This window comes from Leucoraja erinacea, chromosome 17 (genome assembly GCF_028641065.1).
Source record: "Leucoraja erinacea ecotype New England chromosome 17, Leri_hhj_1, whole genome shotgun sequence".
NCBI classification, from domain to species: Eukaryota; Metazoa; Chordata; class Chondrichthyes; order Rajiformes; family Rajidae; genus Leucoraja; species Leucoraja erinaceus.
In genome coordinates, this window is record NC_073393.1 from 10,895,245 (window position 1) to 10,921,765 (window position 26,521).

The 26,521-nt window shown below is 41.7% G+C and overlaps 1 protein-coding gene across 2 annotated transcripts in view; it reads left to right on the forward strand.

Moving 5' to 3' along the window:
- Window positions 1–22,369, forward strand: part of edc4 (enhancer of mRNA decapping 4) — a 62,714-nt gene extending 40,345 nt beyond the window's left edge. For both annotated transcript variants that reach the window (XM_055648490.1, XM_055648489.1), the window contains exons 21-29: window positions 266–299; window positions 1,846–2,032; window positions 5,222–5,377; window positions 7,562–7,677; window positions 10,785–10,950; window positions 12,576–12,762; window positions 14,765–14,984; window positions 19,411–19,574; window positions 21,192–22,369. In XM_055648490.1, coding sequence (XP_055504465.1) covers window positions 266–299; window positions 1,846–2,032; window positions 5,222–5,377; window positions 7,562–7,677; window positions 10,785–10,950; window positions 12,576–12,762; window positions 14,765–14,984; window positions 19,411–19,574; window positions 21,192–21,381 — 1,420 coding nt within the window. In that variant the 3' untranslated portion in view covers window positions 21,382–22,369. The remainder of the gene's footprint in view (window positions 1–265; window positions 300–1,845; window positions 2,033–5,221; window positions 5,378–7,561; window positions 7,678–10,784; window positions 10,951–12,575; window positions 12,763–14,764; window positions 14,985–19,410; window positions 19,575–21,191) is intronic.
- Window positions 22,370–26,521: the final 4,152 nt, after the last annotated feature.

A 26,521-nucleotide genomic window follows, 5' to 3' on the forward strand; every position in this document is an offset into this window, starting at 1 on the left:
CAACAAATTATCGCCTGTAGTCGCCTAAAAAATCACCTAGGTCGGACAGGCCCCTAAATTAGAGAAAGTCAGCCATTGTTCCCTTTTCTGATAACTATCCACTAAAACTCACTCTTGTGCAGCTGTTGATTAATATGATCATCTCTACTGCTTACAGTTTGGTGCAGATTGCCTACCTTAGTAGACTGCTATTTTTTAATGTATAGTTACAGCTTTAAATTTTAAATGTGATTTTTAAAATTTCTTTTTTCCCCCTTTTGTTCAGGGAGACCACACAATCCCCACGGTCAGAACAACAGGTTGGTACTTGCAAATTATTTTCAACCATTTTAAATGATGGGGGGGCGGGAAAAAGAAAGGAAGAGGCAGAGACGGTATGCTGTGGGAGAGCTGGGAATAGGAGGGGAAGGAGGGAGAAAGCAAGGACTACCTGAAATTGGAGAAGCCAATGTTCATACCGCTGGGGTGTAAACTAGCCAAATGAAATATGAGGTGCTGTTCCTCCAATCTGCGGTGGGCCTCACTCCGGCCATGGAGGAGGCCCTGGACAGAAAGGTCGGATTCGGACTGGGAGGGGGAGTTGAAGGGAGCATTAGGGCTGCAAGCTGCGGCGACTGCGGTTGCACTATTTTTGCTGCTGTCTCTGTTTGTTGTAGTTCGCCTGACTAAACTCAGTTGACAGGGCTCACCACGGGGAGTTCGACAACATGAGCCCCGGAATTCACTTAAAATAAATAAACCAATAATTAAAAATAATGTAAATGGGGAATTGTGTGATTAAAATAACTGCATTTGTACAAAGAGGTAAACAGTTTGGTCTGTATTTTGCAAAAACCTGGCAATTTTCTTTTACATCTGTTTGGTCCATACCTATTTTCACAAGGATAGCAGAGAATGTAGAAGTTAACTAAATTCCATTTTGTGCTGCTTGACCATTCACCTGTTACGTTTTAGTCATATATAAAGGTCTGAAATGTTTAAATGCTATTCTTTTATTTCCACTCATGGCTGGGTGTTACAGAATATTCAGTTATAAGATTTCAGAGTGAGTGAATTTGTGAAGTTAAATAAATCCATGGGGAAAATAATTTAAAAAAATGTAGTTATTTTGAAGAGATTATGCCTCAAATTGATGCTTTCATTAATATTGCCATTTTCCACAATGCATAGTTTCTGTCGTACTCTCAAGAGTACCACGAGACCAAAGTGAAAATAAGCATAAACTACTAAATATGTACATAAGAATCTGACCAAACAGAAATTTGAAATCAAATTTTGATCTATATTATTAGATGCAGATTTTCCTCTCACAGAATTAGAAATTGGCCATTAGGGATTACATGGTAATGTCAAAGATCTAATGTCTATTAATGATTGTCTCAAGATTGTGTTGATCTTGTGATTAATTTGCAAAGGTTTGTAAAAATCAGTAAAGGTCAGGGGAGAATGGCTTCTGACCTTTCTGCAAAATATAGGCATGCGTTGTGTTTCTTTCTTCTTATTGATTTACATTTACTTTTAAATACCTGGCCAATTTAATATGAATTGAATGAAATTTTGAAATGACTCTTGTAAGCGGAGACCCGCTGATTGCTCTATTGCTGGTCTTCAAAGATTAGTTTCTCATAGAGCATTGAAGGAGCAAAGCCATCATTCTTGGTCTGGTCCCTTCCTCCCCCACCATCCCCAAAAGCCCCATAAAGCCGAAAAACAGTTGTTCCCTCTGTGCAAAATAATTGCATTCATGTCAGAAGTTGAGAACCTCGGATCATTGCATGTAATTTAATCCGTGTCTAAATTCAACTTTATTAAAACATCCTTAAAAGATGAATTTTATTCCCCTAGCAACAGTTCAACACAAACCAACATGAAGAGTTGCTGTGTCTAATACGCAGTCAACAGAGGGAGCTCTGTGAATTGAGACAGAATCAGTTGGAACTTGTGCAGAGGCTCACTGATCACATGGATGCAGTACAGGGCTCGATCATGGGTCACGTCGAGCGAATTATGGTCACACAGCAAGAACATGAGCGTATCCTTTTATTCTATTGGGTGGTAACCGTATACCATGTTCAGCTTAATGGAGATGGATATTATCTGCTTAGAAGCACGAAACTACGGAAAGGAAATATAACTGGTATTCTATGTATTGATGTGTACAATGAGGTGAGTATCTATTTTAAGATGTTCGAACTCCTCCCTTCCGGCAGACATTACAAGGCCTTCTACACCCGCACCTCCACTCAGGAACAGCTTCATCCCCAGAGCAATAGTTGCTCTGAACCGGCCCTGCTGAGTGTCCCCCACCCCCATGAACTGTCTCCCTCGGATGGTCACATCGCACAGACACATTTGCACTTTAGACTGTTTTACTGTTCTTTTTATAAATCGTGTTTCTCGGGGTATCTAAATCTAAATTTTATTAGGTTAAGTTATGACATTGGATGGAAGCTGCATACCAAATCTCGTTGCACATAAGTGTAATGACAATAAAATTTATTATTACAGGTGCACAACCTTTTATCCGAAAGCCTTGGGACCAGACACTTGTCGGATTTCGGACATTTTCGGATTTCCGAATGGAAGATTTTTAGCGTAGATTAGGTAGGTAGCGCGGGCGACTTGAAACGTCTGGAGTGGCTGCCTCCTCCCCGGAGACCGGGGAATCATTGTAAATCATTGCATAAATGTTAGTCAGTTAGTTTGGAGGGATTTTATGTGGTGGTGGTGGGGGGTAAAGGGGGAAACTTTGATTCTTAGTCCCCTACCTGGTCGGCGACTCCCAACATCGCGGAGCTGGGGGCTCCGTCCGGCCGCGGGCGGCGCCGGTTGGAGCTCCGACCCCGGCAACTCTACCCCTGGCTGCGAGGCGCTCCAAATCCAGCGCCGCCCGCGGCCGGACGCCCGCAGCCCCAGCTGGGAGTTGGCGGCCACAGCGCTGCGGAGCTTACTGCACGGCGACCCGGTAAGGCATTGACCGCTCCCCGCCTCTCCGACCAGGTAGGGGACTAAGAATTAAAGTTTACCCCTTCACCCCCCCTTCACATAAAAGCCCTCCAAACTAACTGACTAACATTTAAGCAATGATTTACAGATGTTTAAGTGTCTCCCCAGTCTCCGGGGAGGAGGCAGCCGCTACAGTAGTACAGACCTGGGTTGACCGTGGGTCGTTTCGGGTCAAGTTTGGCGCCAAACGCGAGCTTTGGTGTGCAGACGACATCCTGGAAAAAATGGCCGGTTTTCTGAGTTTTTCGGTTTCCGGAACTCCGGATAAAAGGTTGTGCATCTGTATTATAAAAATACTTTCTCTGATTAAATGGTTCTGTCCATTATGTAATATATTGGTTGTAGTAGAAAACTGGAACCTCACAATATGATTGACTACATTATGAAGTTCAACTGGATTTAATCTTAACAGCACGACTCCTATAACTGTTTAAAGGTTCATAATCGCTAGACACTCTTAAACAGTAGCGCATCAGAGGAAGACTTACAAGCAGGACACAAAGTACTGGAGTAACTCAGCAGGTCAGGCAGCGCCTCTGGAGAATATGGATAGGTGACGTTTCAGGTCGGGAATCTTTATCAGTTGGTTGAAATCAAAAGTGAATAGAAAAAATATGAAGGTGAGGCCTGGAGTGGATACATATTCCTTGGACATGGTAGGACAGTTTTATTCGACAAAAAGATCTTCAGGTTTAATAATAAGAGGTATAGACAACGCAAAACATGAAAGCTATAGTTAGTAAAATACTTCAGGACTTTGGATGTCGATTTTGTTCAATTTTGGCACCATATTTTCCAAATAATGGCTGGATCTTGAAGTAGTAGTTGCACAGCAAGTTCCCTAAATTGTTTCCAGCAAGGATGGACTTTAGTAATGTAGAGAAAAGGGGAAAACAAGGTGTTTTACTTGAAGCTGAGGAAGTTATCGGTAACTATTATTTTTAAATTCAAGAGATTTAGATGTAATGATGTTTAAGATGAATGGTTTTGATGGAATAAAGGAGGCAACATTTTTATTCTAGACTGGGATTGGAAGAACCAGAGGCACGTCTTGATTTCAGTGCTAAGGAGAAGTGCATATACATAGCAATGTGTAGGTACATTTTGCTGGCCACACGGTTTGCAGGGAACCTTTGGAGAGGTGAACAGATAAGATCTTGACAGAAGGACATGCAAGGCATATTGTTTTGAACTTTCATATGGGAGGGGAATGCGAGGTGCACAGGGGAAAAAAAAAATCAAAACTTCCTTGAAATGTAAAATCCACACCGACCACTGGGAACCTTTGCCAAATGGCCAGCTCATAATGGAGAAGGAGTGTTTTTGGATAGAATTGAGAGTCCCTTATCAGTGTGTCAGGAACGCAGTAGCCTTTGTAAGTGTGGTAGAAGTGCGCCACCCCACAAAACATGCATCTCCTTTAGTCCCCGCCACCCCCCATCAGTCTGAAGAAGAGTTTTGGCCCGAAACATTGCCTATTTCCTTCGCTCCATAGATGCTGCTGCACCCGCTGAGTTTCTCCAGCATTTTTGTGTACCATCTCCTTGACCATCTGCAGGGAGGCTGCGGTTCCCATATTGGACTCAGTAGCCATCTCAGAACCCACAAAACCAGAGTGCAAGTGGATCATCTGTAATTCAAGGGACTGCCTATGAGAAGAGGAGACATTATGTGCAAATCACATTATTGATGTGCATGAGATCAATTTTGGTAGTTCAGAAATGGTCTGGTGAATGGATTATTAGTGTTCAGGAACTAGAATAAAAATAACAGATTCCAAGGGGACTACTTAGATCATTTTCTGGATTGTTTTAATATGTTTTTTGAGCAGCACAGCCGGGTGCCTCTTTTGATATCATCCTCAGCTATAGTCATGAATCCTATGAGCATTGCTGTGTTTGATGTCTTTGATCTTACTTAATTATTTGAGATCTTTTGTGAATTTCCTTTTCTCATATGTCACCTTCTTTGCATCTTTAATACCCTGATGGCATTTAGGTGCTGCTTTTTATGTATTGATTGCTGCTATTTTGTACATTGAGCGACAGATTTGTATCCCTTTTTCCAGTTTGATTAAAAATACTTGTTTGCTGAATGACATGTACCTGATAAGCTGTAAAATATATGTAGTGATAAAAAAACGCAAAATTACTGGTTTTCTTCATTCACAATCCACGTGATCTTTAAAAATTTGCCTTAACACTTTAACCATTAGAGAGGCGAACAGACAGGGTCTTGGCAGAAGGACATGAAAGAAATGGGCAGTTTCAGGAACAGTTGTCTAATCAACTATCTCAGACTTTAGCAAATTCTATCAGTAATCGTATAGAAAAGACTGTTCGGGATGAGATGAAGAAAAGCCTACCACAATGTAAGTACACAGTGAAAACTGCTTTGCTGAACCTTAAAGTAGGAGAGAGTTTAGTCACATTTTTAATAAGCATTTTGTAATTCAACAAGAGCAAAATAAAGTAGATGCTGAAATCAGAAAATGGTTCACAGCAAGGACAGAGTGAGAAAGAGTCAATGGACAAAATCTGCTGGCAGATGCTGCCAATTGTGTGTTAAACTGTTAGCATGTATTCCAGTAAATATCCTGATGTCTGAATCTTCTGGCGAAATGTTAGTCTCAAACAGCTTTGTGCTGGAGTTTGCTGCCTACACACAAATATTGATCTTTAGAACCCAGCTTTAGAGCATTACTTTGCTGCGGTTTTCCACTAGGTACTTCAGAATTTTTTTATAATCACTTTTTTAATACAACTAATTGAGTTCATCCATGATTATATTGAAAGGCAAGTGAGTCTTGAAGGGACAAGTGGCCCTCTCCTGCTCCTATTGTCTAGTATTCTTGGGAGATAAATTAATAATTTAAATTTATTTTTGTAATGTAAAGCGTATTGATTTTGGTTTTCCATTAGAATTTGTGGGTCTTCAACTAACAGGAGTTGTTAGAATCAAGGATCTTGTTTGTAATGTCACCAATTCAGGAAAAAGAGGAGAAGAAATGTTTTCATCCAGAAGTTTTGGAATTCTCTAGCCATGGAGATTCAGTGCTGAATGTATTTAAGAATGAATGTTCTTCCTTTAGATATGAATAACACCCGAGTTAATGCAGGAAAATAACTCTTCAGTTAAAAGATCTAATTGAATAGCAAGGGTCAAATTGCCACTTTACTTCCAATAGGGACATCCTATTGATTGTAGATTTATACATTTGCCACTCACTCACTGCTCTTGCAGGTACAATTGAATTTGAAAATATTTTATCAGGACACTGCCAATGGTCTTAATTCACTTAAACTTTGACTAAATTATTTTATCCAGTAACTCTGTATTTCTTAATTTTCTGTTATTTAATTACTTCAGTTACAGTTGGGGTTTTCACTTGGTGTAAGTATATCCAACCCGCTGGGTTACTACAGCATCTTGTGTCTATCTTGGTGGTGTTAACCATCATCTGCAGTTCCTTCCTACACATAAGAAATACAGTCACTGGATGAATAATTTAGTCAAAGTTTAATGGCCGCTATTGCTGAGGCTTTTTCTGAATCACTTAATTTAATTAATTTTAAACTACTTGATTTTATTCTCTTAATTTTGTATATTTTCTGCTCATGATACAAAGTAGACTTTTCAATCCAGATTAACAGTATGTCTTCCCTCGCAAGGGTCTGAATTCCATCCCTCACCAGCAGAGCTCCCCCCCCCTCCTCTGCCCACCTGCCTGCCCTTTCTATTGAATGTACAACCCTGAATATTGTTCCCATGCCGATCCTCCTGCAGCCACGTCTCAGTAATCTCCACAATGTCATATCTACCAACCTCTAACTGAGCCTCAAGCTCATCTACTTTACTTCTTATACTTCGCACATTCATATACAATATTTTTAATTCCTTATGCATCTATCCTTTCAGATCGATCCCTATTACACTTGGCCATACTCTCCTATCCCTTTGTGAGCTATTTAGTTTAAAACCACCTGTGTAGCAGTGGCAAACCTGCCTGCCAGAATGCTGGTCCCCCACCTGTTAAGGTGCAATCTGTCCCTTTTGTACAGTTCCCTCTTACTCCAAAACAGATCCCAGTGGTCTAAGAATCTAAATCCCTGCCCCCTGCATTAGTTCCTCAGCCACACATTCAGGTCCTGTATCTCCCTGTTCCTGCTCTCGCCAGCACAAGGAACTGGAAGCAAACCGGAGATAACCACCCTGGAGGTCCTGCTTTTCAGCACTTTTCCGAGCTCTCTAAAGTCACGCTTCAGAATATTCATCTCCTTCTTTCCGACATCATTTGTGCCAACATGCACTACCACTTCCAGCTGTTCACCTTCGCCCTTGAGGATTTTCTACACTCTGTCCGTGACATCCTGGATCCTGGCACCAGGGAGGCAGCACACCATCCTCGAACCCCGTCTGTTGCCGCAGAAACCCTGTTCGTACCTCTCACAATGGAGTCTCCAACTACCACGGCGTCGCCTGACGTTGGCCTCTTTGGTTTTGGCTCATTTCTTCATATTCATTAACTCACAATTCTTCTTTTTTTTTTTTAAAGCTATTTCCAAATGTTTGGAGCCTGTATCTGGTCAGTTGAATAATCAGATTGCGACCAAACTTGCAGCAATTGAAGGAGTATTAAAAGAAAATGTAACAAAAATGGTAAAATCTAAGGTAAGAATTTTAAACATCTAAACGGTAAAATGTTCTCAATATCCGACAGCCTTATAAAATGACAGAGATATTAAATAATTAAGCTAGTTTTTTAAATAATATAATCTATTCCTGCAATTTTATATATTTTGCATATGTCGTTTTCCATGTTGTGTCCATTACATTTGCTTCACTTTTCATTGGGATTTCCTTTCCAATGTTGAGTTACCTCCTCTAATTAGGCTGTCTAGATCATTGACTTTTCCATGCTTGTTGTCAATGTTACCCAGTATTAGGGCTCTTCTTACAATGCACACACCAATTGTGTTCTTTTCCCTCTGGAAACTACTTGCTATTGCGATGATTCATCTTCACTGCAGCAACTGTTTCACTGGGAGCATCTGTCCTGCCTCTGAATGGTCAGAGCTCTTCAATGAAAACAGGTAGGCTCAAACCTTCAGTCAGTATAGGATTAGGATGAGAAGGGGCTAAGTGTTGGAGTAACTGTCGGTCAGACAGCATTTCTGGAGCACATGGATTGTGGACATTTTGGATTGGGACCCTTCTTCAGGTCTGAAGAAGGGCTCCTACCCGAAACATCAACTATCCATGTTCTCCAGAGATGCTGCTGCCCCACTGAGTAACTCCAGCCCTTTGTCTACTTTTGTAAGCCAATGCCTGCAGTTCCTTGTTTCTAGGATTTGAATGGTTTCCAATCAGAAGCTACATTCCTATGTTCAACTACATGAACTGTTTGTTTATCCCTACCTAGTTCATGCCACATTTGTGGGGTTGAGTCCATCTTCATTGGTAGCAGCTTTTCTGGTTTTGCAACTCCAGCTATACTAGTTACAACAATATTTTAGATGACCATTTCTGCACATGAACGGAATTATAAAACATCCATGGAGTTCGATGCTCATATTGTATGTTGAGACATTCCTAATGGACTTAGTTAAACATTGTATGGTCCAAACCATTTTTTTGGGGCCAATGTCTCCCTTTATTATTTTTATTTTTTAAACTGGTTTTAAAGTCTAAATTGTTTCAATTTTATGTTACTTATGTCGGCACGTTGGAAAGACGTGCAGGTTTGTAGGTTAATTAGCTTCTGTAAATTTTCCCTAGTGTGTAGGATAGAACTGGTGAATGGGATGATTGTTGGTCGGCGCAAACTCGGTGGGCTGATGGGCCCCTTTCCACGCTGTATCTCTATAAACTAAATTAAATGTCATCCATGCAAAATTATTGATGTAAGAAGTTATGCCAGTGGTAGACCTTCACTTTAATTATCTGAATGAAGTTCACATTATATCTATCCCGATTTTTTAAAAGTCCTTAATGTATAATATGAATGTGAGCTGGAACTTAGCCATTGGTTCTTGCGTTTGTGTTTGGGGGAAAGAGGAGAGAGGTAGTGGGAGGTTACACAGAAAAGCTGGAGAAACTCAGCGGGTGCAGCAGCATCTATGGAGCGAAGGAAATAGGCAACGTTTCGGGCCGAAACCCTTCTTCAGACTGATCAGGGGTGGGGGTGGGTGGGGACAAGAAAGGGAAAAGGAGGAGTAGCCGGAAGGCTGGAGGGTGGGAGGAGACAGCAGGGGAGCTGAGGAAGGGGAGGAGACATTGCAGGTGATAGACTTCTAACCGACATACACTATAAACCCACTGACTCCCATGGCTATCTGGACTACACTTCTTCCCACCCTGCTTCCTGTAAGGAACCCACTGACTCCCATGGCTATCTGGACTACACTTCTTCCCACCCTGCTTCCTGTAAGGACTCCATCCCCTACTCCCAATTCCTCCGTCTACGCCGTATCTGCTCCACGGATGAGGCGTTCCACACCAGGACATCTGAAATGTCCTCACTATTCAGGGAACGGGGGTTCCCCTCCTCCACCATAAATGAGGCTCGCACCAGGGTCTCTTCCATACCCCGCAACACTGCTCTCTCTCCCCATCCCCGCACTCGCAACAAGGGCCGAGTCCCCCTAGTCCTCACCTTTCACCCCACCAGCCATCACATACAAAAAATAATCCTCCGTCAGTTTCGCCACCTCCAACGTGACCCCACTACTGGCCACATCTTCCCATCTCCCCCCATATCTGCCTTCCGCAAAGACCGCTCCCTCCATAACTCCCTTGTCAATTCTTCCCTTCCCTCTCGGTCCACCCCCTCCCCGGGCACTTTCCCTTGCGGCCGCAGCAGATGCAACACTTGTCCCTTTACCTCCCCCCTCAACTCCTTTCAGGGACCCAAGCAATCGTTCCAGGTGCGACAGAGGTTTACCTGCATCTCTTCCAACCTCATCTATTGCGTCCGCTGCTCTAGATGTCAGCAGATCTATATCGGTGAGACCAAGCGGAGGTTGGGCGATCGTTTCGCCGAACACCTCCGCTCGGTCCGCAATAACCTAGCTGACCTCCCGGTGGCTCAGCACTTCAACTCCCCCTCCCACTCCGTCTCCGACCTCTCTGTCCTGGGTCTCCTCCATGGCCACAGCGAGCAGCACCGGAAATTGGAGGAACAGCACCTCATATTCCGTTTGGGGAGTCTGCACCCCGGGGGCATGAACATCGACTTCTCCCAATTCTGTTAGTCCTTGCTGTCTCCTCCCCTTCCTCAGCTCCCCTGCTGTCTCCTCCCACCCTCCAGCCTTCCGGCTACTCCTCCTTTTCCCTTTCTTGTCCCCACCCACCCCCACCCCTGATCAGTCTGAAGAAGGGTTTCGGCCCGAAACGTTGCCTATTTCCTTCGCTCCATAGATGCTGCTGCACCCGCTGAGTTTCTCCAGCTTTTCTGTGTAACCTTCGATTCTCCAGCATCTGCAGTTCCCTCTTTAACACGAGAGGTAGTGGGACATGTATAGTTGTGCGTGATGCCTAGAGTGACTTGATTAAGTTAATATTACCTCAGGTGACTTCCGTCAATGGAAGAATGAATTGTAGGATTGAACACCCATATTTTCATGTGTTGAAACAATATGCTGGAGCCTATCCATACAGCTTTAGAAAGCTGCCTACACAATTTCCTTACTTCAAATTTTACTTGGATTTTTTGTTCCCCCGTTTGAAAGGGAAGACCACTTTGGTTAACTGTTTCCATTTCCAACTTATGCTTGCAGAACACTACAGAGAGCATTGGAAGAGCTGCAGCTGATGCCTTGCAAGGCCCAATACAAACTACTTACAGGGAAGCATTCCAGAGCATAGTTGTACCAGTGTTTGAAAAAGCATGCCAGTCAATGTTCCAGCAAATAAACGACAGCTTCAAACAGGGAACTCAAGAATGTAGGTGATACTTTATTCCTTAATAGTCTTTATATTCACAGTGTCAAAACTTAACATATTTAAGAAAAACCTCTGATACTCGGGTAACTAGATTAAAGTTTTTATATGTACTGAGGTGCACTGAAGTGTTATTTTGCATGCTATCCATACAGATCAGATATAGCATACAATCACTTCAAACTCAAGTACAATAGATAGAGCAAAGGAGAAGTTACAGAGTACACAATGCTATTCTCGGTGTCGAGGCACAACTGTTCCTTAGACAAAGTTGAATGTCCTCAATGGGGTAGAGGTGAATCAAACAGCACCCTAGCTTATAGAACGACCTTTCGAAAGCTGATAACGAAGGAGAAGAAGCTGTTCCCGAGTCTGGTGGTGCAGGATTTCAACATTCTGTACCTCTGCTGGATGGGAGCAGGGAGAAGGAATAACCGGGGTGGGACAAGTCATGCTAGCTGTTTTCCGAGGCATTGTGAAGCATAGAATGAGTCGGTGGTGGGATTTGTGTGAAGGACTGAGTTACATCCATAATTTTCTGCAAATGTCTTGCAGTCTTAGGCAGAGCTGTTCCCATACCAAGCTTTAATGCAGCTTTCAGTCTACTTTCTATGATGCATCTGTGGAAGTTTGTAAGAGTTACTGAAGCCATGCCGAATTGTCTCTGTCTCTGTAGGAAGTAGAGGCATTGGTGTGCCATCCTAGCTGTCACATCAATGTGGTTGGTCCAAGACAGATCATTGGTAATATTATGGCCAGTGCAATTATGGTGGTGAATTCCGAGCTGTAGTCAATAAATAGCAGTCTAACGTAGGAGTCCTTGTCATGTAGAGGTATTCCAGAGAGATGGAAGGGCCGGGGAGATGGCAGCTGCTGTGAATCTGTTGCGATGGTAAGCAAACTGCAGTGGATCAGGCTGCCTGGAAGGCTGGAGTTAACGTGCGCCATCACCAATCTCTTGAAACACTTCATGAATGTGGATGTCAGAGCCAATGGACAGAAATCATTAAAGCTCGCTACCTTACTTTTCTTTGGGATTGTGACTTCAGTGGTCTTTTCGATGCAGGTGGAGAATAGTGAGAGCCTGTAGACGAATGTGAATACCTCTCCCAGCTGATCCATCCGCACAGGCCCTGAGGATTCAGCCAGGGACTGCATCTAACCAGTTGAAGGATTGTCGCAGTCTGATGAGTGGAGAAGAGGTGACAGAGGAGTTTGGGTGGACAGAGAGGAAGGGGAGGGAGGCAGGGGTTCATAACAATGGAATGAATATGGTGGGGGATGAGAGATGGCTAGACATGTCAAGAAGGAGAAATGTTTTTAACAGAATGCTTAGGAATTGTCTATAATGGAAGGTCTGAAGATGCAACACGGTGGCTTATGATGGCACAAATGAGTCGGTGTAGGGTGTGTTTGGGAATGCTATTTGATTGATTCAGCATTATACTAGCTTCTCTGCCCTGGTGACAGTCACTGTCTGAACAATGAAAAGATTATTTTGGAAGCCTCATTGTGGGAGCAAGTAACCAAAGCAAATTGTGAACTTTGTGCTATTGTTAAATTACATCAACAATGTAATTTTCAGTTGACATTTACACTTATAAAAAAATTAAATTTTACCCACACAGATATTCAGCAACTTGAGATACACCTTCAATCAAAGAAGGCCCAAGAGCAAGAGAGTAGAGATCCAATGGTCACTCAGCTACAGCAAATGATTGACCATTTCCAGAATGCCACAGATCATCTTGCTGCTACCATCACAAATGGTATGCGTTCCGAAATGCAACATCAGCTTCACATCATTGTTGGCAAGTGAGTAGCAAAAGGCCAGTTATGTATCTTGTTTTTTTAGAGTTTGCTAAAATGTAGATGCTAGGAATGTGCTGTTATGGTGTCACCAAGAGCAAGGCTTAAATCCAACCAAGATGTAAGTGATCCTCTATTGTAATATAATTGTGAGATGTACCATCCAAATTACTGAGGGTACAGTGTAGAAAATAATTTTGTGCTATTGTGGAGAATGTTTTGTGGTTGGTTAAATGGTATTTCAGTACAAAGCAAGAGGAATTTTCACAGTACAAATGACTTTGGAAAGCCCAACTAAAGATTGCTTGATACAATCCAGTGGATAGATTTAAAGTGAAAGTTACAATGTACCTTGATGAGAGGGCCTGTAAATTTATTTTTCAACTTGGGGAAAGTTCCACAACCATTTTTGGAAACATGTTAGATTTTCTAAAATTCTCACAGCTGAATTTACGACTCGGAAGGGGGGGGGAATTGGCACAGTAGGATTTTGTTGGTCCAGTTTCGCCTACCAGCCTTTAGTTTAGACACAGCATGGAAGTTGGCTTTTAGCTGCCTGACCATTTGCACTAGTTTTGCATCCACTTCTTACACATTAGTGGCAATTTACAGAGGCCAATTGACTAACAAACCTGTTTGTATTTGGGATATGGGCGGCAACTCACGTGGTCACAGGGATAACAGGTAAACTCCACACAGACAGCACCCAAACTCTGAATTAAACTTGTGTCTCTGGCACTGTGAGGCAGTGGCTGTACCAGCTGCGCTATCGGGCTGCTCTAGATCATAGCCAAGCAGTGGTGTAAACCTAGAGACGTGAGACTAATGCTGGAACATTGAGCAAAACACAAAGTGCTGGAGGAATGCACAGGTCAGGAAACATCTGGTGTTGGTTTACAGGGAGAAGGCAGGAGAATGGGGTTGAGAGGGAAAGGTAGATCAGTCATGATTAAATAGCAGAGTAGACTTGATGGGCCGAATGGCCTAATTCAGCTCCTATAATTTATGAACCTGCTGAGTTCTTCCTGCAATTAGTGTAAATTGGTATGGATCTAAACAAGATAAAACATATTAAAATCATCAACGTTAATTGAACAAGTGCAAATTCATACCATCTATCTATACATACATAACTAAAAGTCTCATCTTGTATGTATGTCTGTATGTCTGTCTGTGTATGTTCCCGAAATACATCTAAAACGATACATGATAGCGCGTCAATTTTGGGGGCGCCTTGCTCACCATTCGTCTATGGCGCAGTATCAAGTTTTGTTATATTTTAAAAAGTAATTTGTTTTATAAACTCTAATGAACTTTATACTGTGAATGGGACAAGTTTCAATGTGGCTGTCACGCCTGAGCAATGCGCTCCCACTTGCAGGGCCCATCAGCCACGCCTGCACAGTTTGGGGAGGGTTGCCGGGCTCTGTGCCATTTTCAGATCACCATTTTGATCTAATACTTCTGTGTACTTGACTGGCATTATAATGGGTCCACGGGTTGTGTCGTGTATTTTAAATTTAAATAGCGTGTGTCATGCCATGTTTGATAGCATCACAATGAGATTATTGTCTTTTAATTTAGATGTACGCAGGTGGTGGCCTGCTTTTCTCTGCATGTTAGGCAGCCTATTTCTTCAATGAGTCGCCCCCTGTAGCATTTTAAGATCTTCCGGGTAAAAGCCCCACATGGGAGAAGAACTCAAGTTGAATGCGTGTATAGTGACATTTTAAAAACAATATTTGCAATTATGTACTAATTGTTTTGGTATTCTGTACATAACATTAAGGCAGGTTGAAAAGCACGACCTAAAAAGTAGAATGTATTAACTACAGATTATAAGTAGATAAGTAGATTTTTTTTTCTCTTTTGTCATAATTGGTGTGCACAATTCTGCATTACAAATATTGGATAAGGGCAGTTTACCAAATAAATGTATCCGCAGCTTTTTCCAAATGTACAGCTTAATAAAAAAAGACTTCATGGCATTAATGATGATTTCTAACAGTTTGCAGGAATCCATTCTAACTCAAGTGCAGAGAATTGTGAAAGGAGAAGTTGGCCTAGCAATGAAGGAACAACAGGTTGTTGTTGCTTCCAGCATCATGCAGGCCATGCGATCAGCGGCCGGCACCCCAATTCCATCAACACACGTGGATTTCCAGTCCCAGCAGGCACACATTTTGCAGCTGTTACAACAGGGCCAACTTAACCAAGCCTTTCAACAGGTATGTATGCTGGAGATTAAAGGAATTTATTGCCATGAGGTGAAAAAGATTTTTATCTTTAGGTTAGAGATACAGCGTGGAAACAAGCCCACCGCTGTGGATGACACAAAGCTGGGTGGCAGTGTGAGCTGCGAGGAGGATGCTTTAAGGCTGTAGGGCGACATAGATAGATTAGGTGAGTGGGCAGATGCATGGCAAATGCAGTAAAATGTGGATAAATGCGAGGTTATCCACTGGTGGCAAGAAGAAGAAGGCAGATTATTATCTGAATGGTGTCATTACGAAAAGGGGACGTGGATGTGCTTGGAAATCAGTCACTGAATGTAAGCATGCAGGTACAGCAGGCAGTGAAGAAAGCTAATGAAAGCTAATGGTATGTTGGCCTTCATAGCAAGAGAATTTTAGTATAGGAGCATGGAGGTCGTACTGCAGTTGTACAGGGCCCAGGTGACACCACGCCTGGAATGTTGTGTGCAGTTTTGGTCTGTTAATTAGAGGAAGGACATTTGTGCTATTGAGGGAGTGCAGCGTAGGTTCACCAAGTAAATTCCCGGACTGGCAGAACTGACATATGATGAACAAATGGATTGACTGGGCTTATATTCGCTGGATATTAGAAGGATGAGAGGGAATATTATAGAAACATAAAATTCTTAAGTGATTGGACAGGTGAGATGCAGGAAAAATGTTCCCGATCTTGTGGGGATTCCAGAACCAGGGGTCACAGTTTAAGAATAAGGGGAAGGCCTTTTAGGATTGAGATGAGGAAAAACCTATTCACCCAGAGAGTTGTGAATCTGTGCAATTCTCTGCCACAGAAGGCAGTGGAGGCCAGTTCACTGTATGTATTCGAGAGAGAGAGAGAGTCAGATATAGCTCTTGGGGCAAACGGAATCAAGCGATATGGGGAGAAAGCAGGAACGGGGTACTGATTTTGGATGATCAGCCATGATCATATTGAATGGCAGTTTAGGCTTGAAGGGCCGAATGGCCTATTACTGCACCTGTTTTCTATGTTTCCATGAGTTCGCGCCGACCAGCGATTCCCGTACACTGGTAAAGGCGAATGCAATGCTAGCATTTGTTTCAAGAGGGCTAAAATACAAAAATATGGATGTCGTGCTGAGGCTTTATAAGGCACTGGACTGACTGCATTTAGAATATTGTGAGCAGTTTTGGGCCCCATACCTGAGGGAGGATGTGCTGGCTTTGGAGAGAATCCATTGGAGGTTTATAAGAATGATCCCAGGAATGGTTGGGTTAACAGATGATAAGTGTTTGAAGGCACTGGGCCTGTACTCGCTGGAGTTTAGACAGATGAAGAGGAGCGCATTGAAACTTTCCAAATAATGAAAGGCCTGGATAGAATGAATGTGGGGAGGATGTTTCCATAGTGGGAGAGTAGGACCAGAGGTCGTAGCCTCGGAATAAAAGGATGTACCGTTAGAAAGGATATGAGAAGGAATTTCTTTAGTTAGAGGGTGGTGTATCTGTGGAATTCATTGCCACAGACTGCTGTGGAGGCCAAGTCAATGGATATTTTAAGGCGGAGATTGACAGATTCTTAAGTAGTAAGGGCGTCAAAGGTTGTAGGAGATGGCAAGGGAATGGGATTGAGAGGGAAAGATAGATCAGCCATGATTGAATGGCAGAGTAGACTTGATGGGCCAAATTCTGCTCCTATGAACTTATGAAATGCAAATGATCCAACTTGGTAAATTGTTTCCTTTGAAATATCACAACATTGCAGTGTTTTGAGGTTATTCAGTTGTGAGTTTACATGGTTATAAATTGCCCAAATGGAATATTGAGGCAATCAAAAAATCTGAACATTAAATTGTTTTCAGATGGAGCTAATGCAAAGATGCTGCCTGCTGAAGGCAGATTAATTAAAACTGAATTACTGCGAGTACAGTTTACTGATATGATTGCTTGGCAATAACTGGCTTTACTACTAAATTAGTAAACAGGATATTATTTTCTATAAATTCAGCATTCTCATCGGACCAAAAATTAAGCATCAGCATTTCTCAAACAGTTTAATGTTACCACAAATGAGGGAGAAGTTGCAAGCAAGGGTGAAAATAGTATTTTTATTGGATGCTGTTTTTATTAGTTACAGTGCCCTCCATAATGTTTGGGACAAAGACCATCATTTATTTATTTGACTCTCCTCCACAATTTGAGATTTGTAATAGAAAAAAATCACATGTGGTTAAAGTGCACATTGTCAGATTTTATTAAAGGTTTTTTTTTAATACATTTTGGTTTCACCATGTGGAAATCACAACTTTTTATACATAGTCCCCCCTTTTCAGGGCACCATAATGTTTGGGGCACATGGCTTCACAGGTGTTTGTAATTGCTCAGGTGTGTTCAAATGCCTCCTTAATGCAGGTATAAGAGAGGTCTTAGCACTGTCTTTCCTCCAGTCTTTCCATCACCTTTAGAAAATGTTAATGCTGTTTATCAACATGAGGACCAAAGTTGTGTCAATGAAAGTCAAAGAAGCCAATATGAGAGTGAGAAACAAGAATAAAACAGTTAGAGACATCAGCCAAACCTTAGGCTTACCAAAATCAACTGTTTGGAACATCATTAAGAAGAAAGCGAGCACTGGTGAGCTTACTAATCTCAAAGGGACTGGCAGGCCAAGGAAGTCCTCCACAGCTGATGACAGAAGAATTCTCTCTATAATAAAGAACAATTCCCAAACATCTGTCCAGCAGATCAGAAACACTCTTCAGGAGTCAGGTGTGGATTTGTCAATGACTACTGTCTGCAGAAGACTTCATGAACAGAAATACAGAGGCTTCACTGCAACATGCAAATCACTGGTTAGCCGTAAAAATAGGATGGCCAGGTTACAGTTTGCCAAGAAGTACTTAAAACAGCAATAACAGTTCTGGAAAAGGGTCTTGCGGACAGATGAGAAGTAGTTTAACTTATATCAGAGTGATGGCAAGAGCAAACTATGGAGGAGAGGGAACTGCCCAAGATCCAAAGCGTACCACCTCATCTGTGAAACACGATGGTGGGGGTATTATGGCCTGGGCATGTATGGCTGCTGAAGCAACTGGCTCACTTATCTTCATTGATGATACAACTGTTGATGGTAGTAGCATAATTAATTCTGAAGTGTAGGGACACATCCTATCTGCTCAAGTTCAAACAAATGCCTAAAAACTCATTGGCCGTCGGTTCATTCTAAAGCAAGGCAATGATCCCAAACGTACTGCTAAAGCAACAAAGGAGTTTTTCAATGATTAAAAAATGGCCAATTCTTGAGTGGCCAAGTCAATCACCCAATCTGAACCCAATTGAGCATGCCTTTTATATGCTGAAGAGAAAACTGAAAGGTACTAGCCCCCAAAACAAGGATAAGCTAAAGATGGCTGAAATACAGGCCTGGCAGAGCATCACCAGAGAAAGCACCCAGCAACTGGTGATGTCCATGAATCGCAGACTTCAAGCAGTCATTGCATGCAAAGGATGTGCAACAAAATACTAAACAAAACTACTTTCATTTACATGACACTGCTGTGTCCCAAAAATTATGGTGCCCTGAAATCGGGGGGGGGACGGACTATGTATAAATACTACTGTAGGTATAAAGATGGTGTTTTTAAAATCTGACAATGTGCACTTTAACCACATGTATTTTTTTTTCCTATTACAAATCTCAAATTGTGGAGTACAGAGTCAAATAAATAAATGATGGGTCTGCCCCAAACATTATGGAGGGCACCGTATATTAGTGCAACATTGCACTCTGCCGTATAATAACATTCCAAAGATGTGAACGTGCATTGACTTGAGGATCAAAAGCAGAATGCATTCTGTTGATTTGCAATTTTCCTAACTTAGCCACAGCTTCCTCTGGTTTACTCTGTGACCGGAGTCTATTCTGACTTGGTCCAATGCCATTCCTCTTGAGTTTAGAGGTACAGGGTGAAAACAGGCTCTTCGGCAAACCTGCGATCCCCGTTCGCTAACATTACCCTACATACACTAGACAATTTACAATTTACCAAGCCATTTAGCCTACAAACCTGTACGTCTTGGAATGTGGGAGGAAACCTGAGCACCCGATATCAGGATCAAACTCGGGTCTCTGATGCTGTAAGTCAGCAACACTACCGCTGCCCAGCTCCATAGAGTTGGTAGTTTCCCAAACATCTGGTTCTCATGAAAGGTCTTGACCCGAAATCCATTCCTTTTCTCCAGAAATGTTGCCTGTCCCGCTGAGTTATTCCAGCAACTTTTTTTCTACGGTGTTGACATGTCATCCATTCATTTTCTTCAGAGATGCTGCCTGATCTGCTGAGTGAAAATGCAATATTTGTGCAGAAAACATTAGCTTATGTTTGTGCAATAACCTGAGCTATTAGCCATCTTCATTAACTCTTTCTTTTCTGTCACTCAGGCCTTGACTGCATCCGATCTCAACCTGGTACTTTATGTCTGTGAAACTGTGGATTCGCACCTGGTCTTCGGTCAGCATCCTTGTCCCCTAACTCAACCGGTTTTGCTGTCACTAATTCAACAGCTCTCCACTGATCTCAACTCTCGCACAGAATTAAAACTCAGGTAAGGTGCAAAGGACAAAAAAGAATAAGGAAAAATCACGAGTCCTGGAAAGCTGAAATAATTAAAGAATGAGTTAGAAGGAACTGCAGATGCTGGTTTACACCAAAGATAGCCACACAAAGCTGGAGTAACTCAGCGGGTCAGGCAGCATCTTTGGAGAAAAGGAAAGGTGACATTTCGGGTCGAGACCCTTCTTCAGACTGAGAGTCGGGGAGAGAGAAATGGAAGGTACATAGAACAAATAAATGAAAAATATTGCCTGACCCACTGAGTTACTCCGGCTTTTTGTTTGTGTCTAAAGAATTAGTAACCTGTTAGTTAACGCTGGAATAAAATAAGTTTAAACAATGACTTTTCTTAGAGTATTTTTTGTGCTTCGAAGAAGGCATCTTATATAGTGATAACCAACCCCAGGATTTGTATAACCAATCTATGTTAGCGTTCCAGAACAATGCCATTTTTCATATGAGGTATTAAATCACTGTGCATATAGTTCCATGTTCAGAGCAACAGTCTTTCAGGTTTAATTAATGCCAACAATCACATTTTCTACACTCTTACAGCTGGAAAGGCAGTTTATAAATAAATACGTTCATTGGTTGTTAAAAAAAGACACAAAGTGCTGGAGTAAGTCAGCGGGTCAGGCAGCGTCTCTGGAGAACAAGGATAGAGGATTCTCTAGGGATGCTGCCTGAACAATAGGGTCACTCCAGTATTTTTTGTCCTTTTTTGTAAACTAGCATCAGCAGTTCCATGTGTCTTCATTGTCTCTATCTTTTCCATCAATTGCTGATTTGGTTTACTGACTTTTCCATTGCAAAAAGTCATATTAATATTAGGTATTGACCATTCTGACAAGGATGGAAACAGTGGATATGGAGATGTTTCGCCTGAGGGGTGAGAAGGGTTCAGAATGAGGGATCACAGTCAGGTATGGGGTAAATCATTTTGCACTGAGATTAAGAAAAATTGAGAGAAATTAGATTAAGGGACTCTATTCCCTGGAGTGCAAGAGGATGGGGGGTGATCTTATAGATGTGTATAAAATCATGAGAGGAATAGATTGGTTTGATGCACAGAATCTCTTGTCCAGGGAAGGGGAATCGAGACATCATTTTTTCACTCAGGGGGAAATATTTAGGAATCTATAGACAAAAAAATGCTCTCAGGCATGGGAAAAGGAGATGTTTGATCGGACCCTTTTCAGACTGATGGGGGGGGGGGGGGGGGGTAACTTTTTCAACAATGGAATATAATATTAAGATAAAGTCAGCAGAGGAGGTCATGATGGAACTATCGCAACATAAGAAGCAATTAAACAGGTGCATGGGTAGGCAGGTTTGGATGGCGAAAAAGCCGCATATGCGATCAGTGTAATGGGACTCTACTTTCAGTTTCTGTTTCCATGCTGTAAGACTGCAGTAAATCTTTTCACTCAGTGGGTAAATCTATAGAATTCTCTGGCATGGAAGGTGATGGTTTTAGTTCAGGGGACATGGGGAGGAAACTGGAATATAATATTAAGATAAAGTCACTTATGATGGTATTGAATGGCAAAACAGGCTTGAGTGGCGAAAAAGCCGCCTATGCAATCATTAATCTCTACTTTCATTTCAGTTATCTGGAAGATGCAGTCATGAATCTGGATCACACAGACCCTGTTGCTCGAGATCACATGGGTTCTGTATTAAATCAAGTGAGACAGAAACTCTATCAGTTCAACCAGGCAGACCCCCATAATAATGTGAGCAAAAGAGCTCGAAGACTTATGATGATGCTTCAGGGACTGGTGACACCACTGAGTTAAATTGGACTCCGGTTAATTGTGCTTCCTCCATCTGTAAAGATTGTGTTATAACTATACAAGTTACATCTGTATGTTACTAATTAATATAACTTTTTTTTATATAAAGAAGCAGATTGTAGGGTTGGGTCTCCCTAATCTGTGGTAATAAATTTGGTTTGGAGCCACAGGTCATCATTAGCTCCTCCTTGTTTCATTTTTTGACCATCCCTGAATTTGGATAGCCTGTTTTATATGCTACTCAGTTTAAGAACCAAATGTATATATACACATCCTCTTTTCCTACTCCATAGCTACATTTGTGAAACAGCAAAGGCTAAATAATCAACACCAGGCATAATCTGCATGTCAGCATAAGCGCATAGAACACAAATAATAATTAAAGATCAGGCTTCCCTTCTGCCAAATTCCTTCAGCATTAAACAGCATCTCACTTTGAAATCCTGACCTCTGGCAATGAGTTAAAATGACTGTCATATGTTGAATGTGCATCCAAAATATATTTTCAGAATCTTTCTAATTAGTGTTGGTCTGTTACTACTTGAAATTTTACCCGAGTAGTTTGTTTCCATCATGTTAGTTTAAAAAGAAAAAAAAACAATGGACAAGTTTGTGTTTATTGATGATGTTTTTCAGCATTTGCCATTTTGTTGTTATTTTACATTGCTTCCTTTTTATCTTGAATATGGAAATTCCTTGTTTTGGATAATGTTTCAAAAATGTTCACAATAAAATGACTTTTTGGAAATTATCTGGATTGGTTTATCCTTAAATCATTAGCACTGATTTATACTTTTTAACATTTGCAAAATGTTGCATATTTGTTTTACTGAACAATTTGTCAGGGTAAACTGCTATCTTTTGTATGACTCTTTGTAACTTTTTGGTTGTGTTTTTATGATACTTCAAAAAATGTTATAACTTTGGGAAAACTTCTGTGGTTACTATTTTAGAACCATAATATTGAAAATAAATACAAATTTCAAACAAACTGTTGGATATATATGTTGAAAAATGTGTAAAATCTCTGGATTAGTTATTTGAAATGTCACTTACTTAATAATCACATATTCTGATTAACCTGTCACTTTGCAGAGTTACATACAAATCTGTGCATTGTACTGAATAGTTGGTTTATTTCAGCACTCAAAAGACTAAACTTGAAGATTTAGATTGAAAACAAATAATACACTACTGTAGGAAATCACAACTGCATTTAGTTGCTACTAAATGAGCTCCATTCATCTGTTTCTGAAATCTCTGAAGATTTCCACAAGATCCACTTGATTAGACAATAGTCAATAGATGCAGAGGTAGGCCATTCGGCCCCTCCGAGCCTGCACTGCCATTCACTGTGATCATGTCTGATTATCCACAAGACAGTTACCCCGTTCCTGCCTTCTCCCCATATCCCCCGATTCTGATATCTTTAAGAGCTCTATTGATAATTGCCAATATTTGTACAGTTAGTGTGCTGGTGATAATTCCCCTTCTCCCATTTTCTGAAGATAGGTTAGCCAATTGAGTTGCAATTTCAGGTTATATGCATCTTATAAATCTTTATTTTAAATTGCAGTGGTGGACTTCAAATCTTGGAGAACTTCATATAATTCAAGGAATTAAAAAAAAAAAAAAAAACCTGATTAGTATAATTTTTTAGAGTGGTACATGTCATTTTTAAGATTTACTAGACCAAGGGGGACCCGTTGGGTCCCATCCCCTCAACGCACGGGAGAGGGGGAGAGATAAACATACTGGAACAGTAACATTTGAAGATGATATACCGTGGGTGGCATAGTGGCGTAGCGGTAGAGTTGCTGCCTTTTACAGTGCCAGAGACCCAAGTTTGATTCTGACTATGGGTGCTAGCTATACAGTTTGTATGTTCTCCCTGTGACCACGTGGGGTTTTTTCTGGGTGCTCCAGTTTCCTCCCACACTCCAAAGACATACAGGTTTGTAATTTATTTGGCTTTGGTAAAATTGTCCCTAGTGTGTAGGATAGTGTGTTAGTATACGGGTGATCAATGCGGTACTCGGTCGGCCAAAGGGCCTGTGTCCGCACTGTATTTCTAAAGTCTAAAGTAAATCGCACTGAATCCATCTGTACTTGTAGACGCAACACACTGCACATTCTTCTGACCCGAGACATTTGCCTATCCATGTCACGTACAGGTGCTGCCTGATCTTCCGAGTTAGTCCAGTCAGTCCTTTGTGTCTCTATTTGTACTCAAGTACATTTTATGACTAAATAAACCGCAATCTGAAGGTTTTCTTAAATTAAAGAAAAATCCAGATGAGAGAAGCCACTTTGAAAGCATAGAATAGGGAAGATGTGCTAAAATAAGTGACTCAAACCCTTGGTTTAGGAGGAAGAAAATGAACCGCTGAGAGTGACAAAGCAACAATACGATGTGATTTAGTTCTTTCTAGGAAGATAATGTCAGAATGATCAAAAGGAGGCATCAGCTGGCCTCCAGAGGATTGCTACAGTATTTCACTTCTCTCGTTTACATATGTTGCCACCGTGATCAAAAGAAATGGCAGCACAGCCATTTGGGACCAGATGCCAGATGGTGTTCTGCAGTAGACTGGCCAAACCAACCAGTGCTGTTGTATAGCAGCTTGTTCCAAACGCACTTTGTCCCTTGATTAGCTTCTTCATGTCAAGTTAGAGAGCCTGCAATGCCTGTTGGGGAAAGTTAAATTTTTGGCTTGTGGGTATATTTTGTTTAGTTTGGAGATACAGCATGCCCTTCAACCCACCGAGTCTGCGACATCCCTGCACACTTAACATTATCCTACACACACGGGACAATTTACAATTATACCAAAGCTTACAAACCTGTCTATCTTTGAAGTGAGGTGAGGCCACATTTAGAGTTTTGTGTTCAATTCTGGGGACTGTTATAGGAAAGATGTCAATCTGGAAAGTGTATAGAGAAGATTTACGAGGATGTTGCCAGGACTAGAGAGTCTGAGCTATAGGCAGAGTGTTGCGTAGGCTGGGACTCTTCTTTGGAGCACAGGAGGATGAGGGGTGATCTTATAGAGGTGCATACAATCATGAGATGAATAGATCGGGTAGATGCACAAAATCTCTTGCCCAGAGCAGGTGAATCGAGGACCAGAGGATCTAGGTTTAAGATGAAGAGGAAAAAAATTAATAGGAATCTGGGGGGTAACATTTTCATACAAAGGGTGGTGGATGTATGTAGGGAGGAACTGCAGATGCTGGTTTAAACCAAAGATAGACACAAAAAGCTGGAGTAACTCAGCCGGATAGGTCGAGTCTGAGGAATGGTCTTGATCTGAAACATCACCCATTCCTTCTCTCCAGAGATGCTGCCTGCTGAGTTACTCCAGCTTTTTGTGTCTACATGCCAGAGGATGTAGTTGAGGCAGAGTCTATCCCAATATTTAAGAAACAGATGGTACATGGATAGGACAAGTTTGGAGGGATATGGACCAAATGCTGGCAGGTGGGATTAGTAGCTGGGGCATGTTGGCTGATATGGGCAAGTTGGGCCGAAGGGCTTATTTCCACACTATCACTCCGTACTATGACTCTGTGGGGGGAAACCGGAACTCCCAGAGAAAATCCACGCAGGCCACGGGGAGAACGTACAAAATGTACAGACAGCACCCGTAGTCAGGATCAAACCCAGGTCTCTGGCACTGTAAAGGGCCTGTCCCACTGTACAAGGTAATTCAAGAGTTCTCCCTAGTTTTCCCCTGATTCGAACTTGGAGAATGTCTGTAGCGGGTCCGTAGGAGTTCATGGATGTCTCGTAGCGGCTCATAATGCTAATGGTAGGTACTCGGGAAATCCGGCAAACTCGTGACGTTTTTTCAACACTGAAAAATGTCCACAAGTAAAAAAAAAATAATCGTGATGAAAAAAATTGTTATTGTTTACTTGTACGAGCCTCTACGAGACATCCACGAACTCCTACGGACCCGCTACGAACATTCTCCGAGTTCGAAACGGGAAAACTCGGGAGAACTCTTGAATTACCTCGTACAGTGGGACGGGCCCTTAAGGCAGCAACTCCACCGCTGCGTCACTGTTCTGCCCCTATATAATGGGACTCACATAAAGGACTGCAGTGGAAATAGTTTGCACTTTAAAGTGTTTTTATGCTTCATGGTTGTAAGTCTGTTAGTTGGCATAGTCAACTCCATAATAATAATGTAATAATGGCATTGTAATAATAGAAACATAGAAATTAGGTGCAGGAGTAGGCCATTCGGCCCTTCGAGCCTGCACCGCCATTCAATATGATCATGGCTGATCATCCAACTCAGTATCCCGTACCTGCCTTCTCTCCATACCCCCTGATCCCCTTAGCCACAAGGGCCACATCTAACTCCCTCTTAAATATAGCCAATGAACTGGCCTCAACTACCCTCTGTGGCAGAGAGTTCCAGAGATTCACCACTCTCTGCGTGAAAAAAGTTCTTCTCATCTCGGTTTTAAAGGATTTCCCCTTTATTCTTAAGCTGTGACCCCTTGTCCTGGACTTCCCTAACATCGGGAACAATCTTCCTGCATCTAGCCTGTCCAACCCCTTAAGCATTTTGTAAGTTTCTATAAGATCCCCTCTCAATCTTCTAAATTCTAGAGAGTATAAACCAAGTCTATCCAGTCTTTCTTCATAAGACAGTCCTGACATCCCAGGAATCCATTGGATGCCATTGGATGTATTTCATGCTGCTAAATAACTAGCCCCTTAGTTTTATTTAATTTTTTACGAGCATATTTTATTAAAAGGGCTTTTATTTCATGTTCCTCAAAGTCCTATTGATTTTTAGCTGTTGATTAATTTCAAAATTTCAATTTATTTTGATCGTGTGAAATTAAATCAGAATAATGCTAACAACTGATTGTATTGTTGTTGGTTGTATCAGTATAGTTTGGCTTTGAACTTTTCTAAAGAGAAGGATTTGCCACATAAATTACAGTCGAGACCCTTCTTCAGACTGAGAGTCAGAGGAGAGCAGGGAAGATCTGATGAAACAAAAGTTCTCCCCAACAAAGTGTTGAACACAGTCATTGGTTGCTTAGTCTATATTTATTTTACTAGAATGTAAATTCACCAATTGGAACTTTTGTTTTATGTGGGGGGTCGGGGGAAACTTTT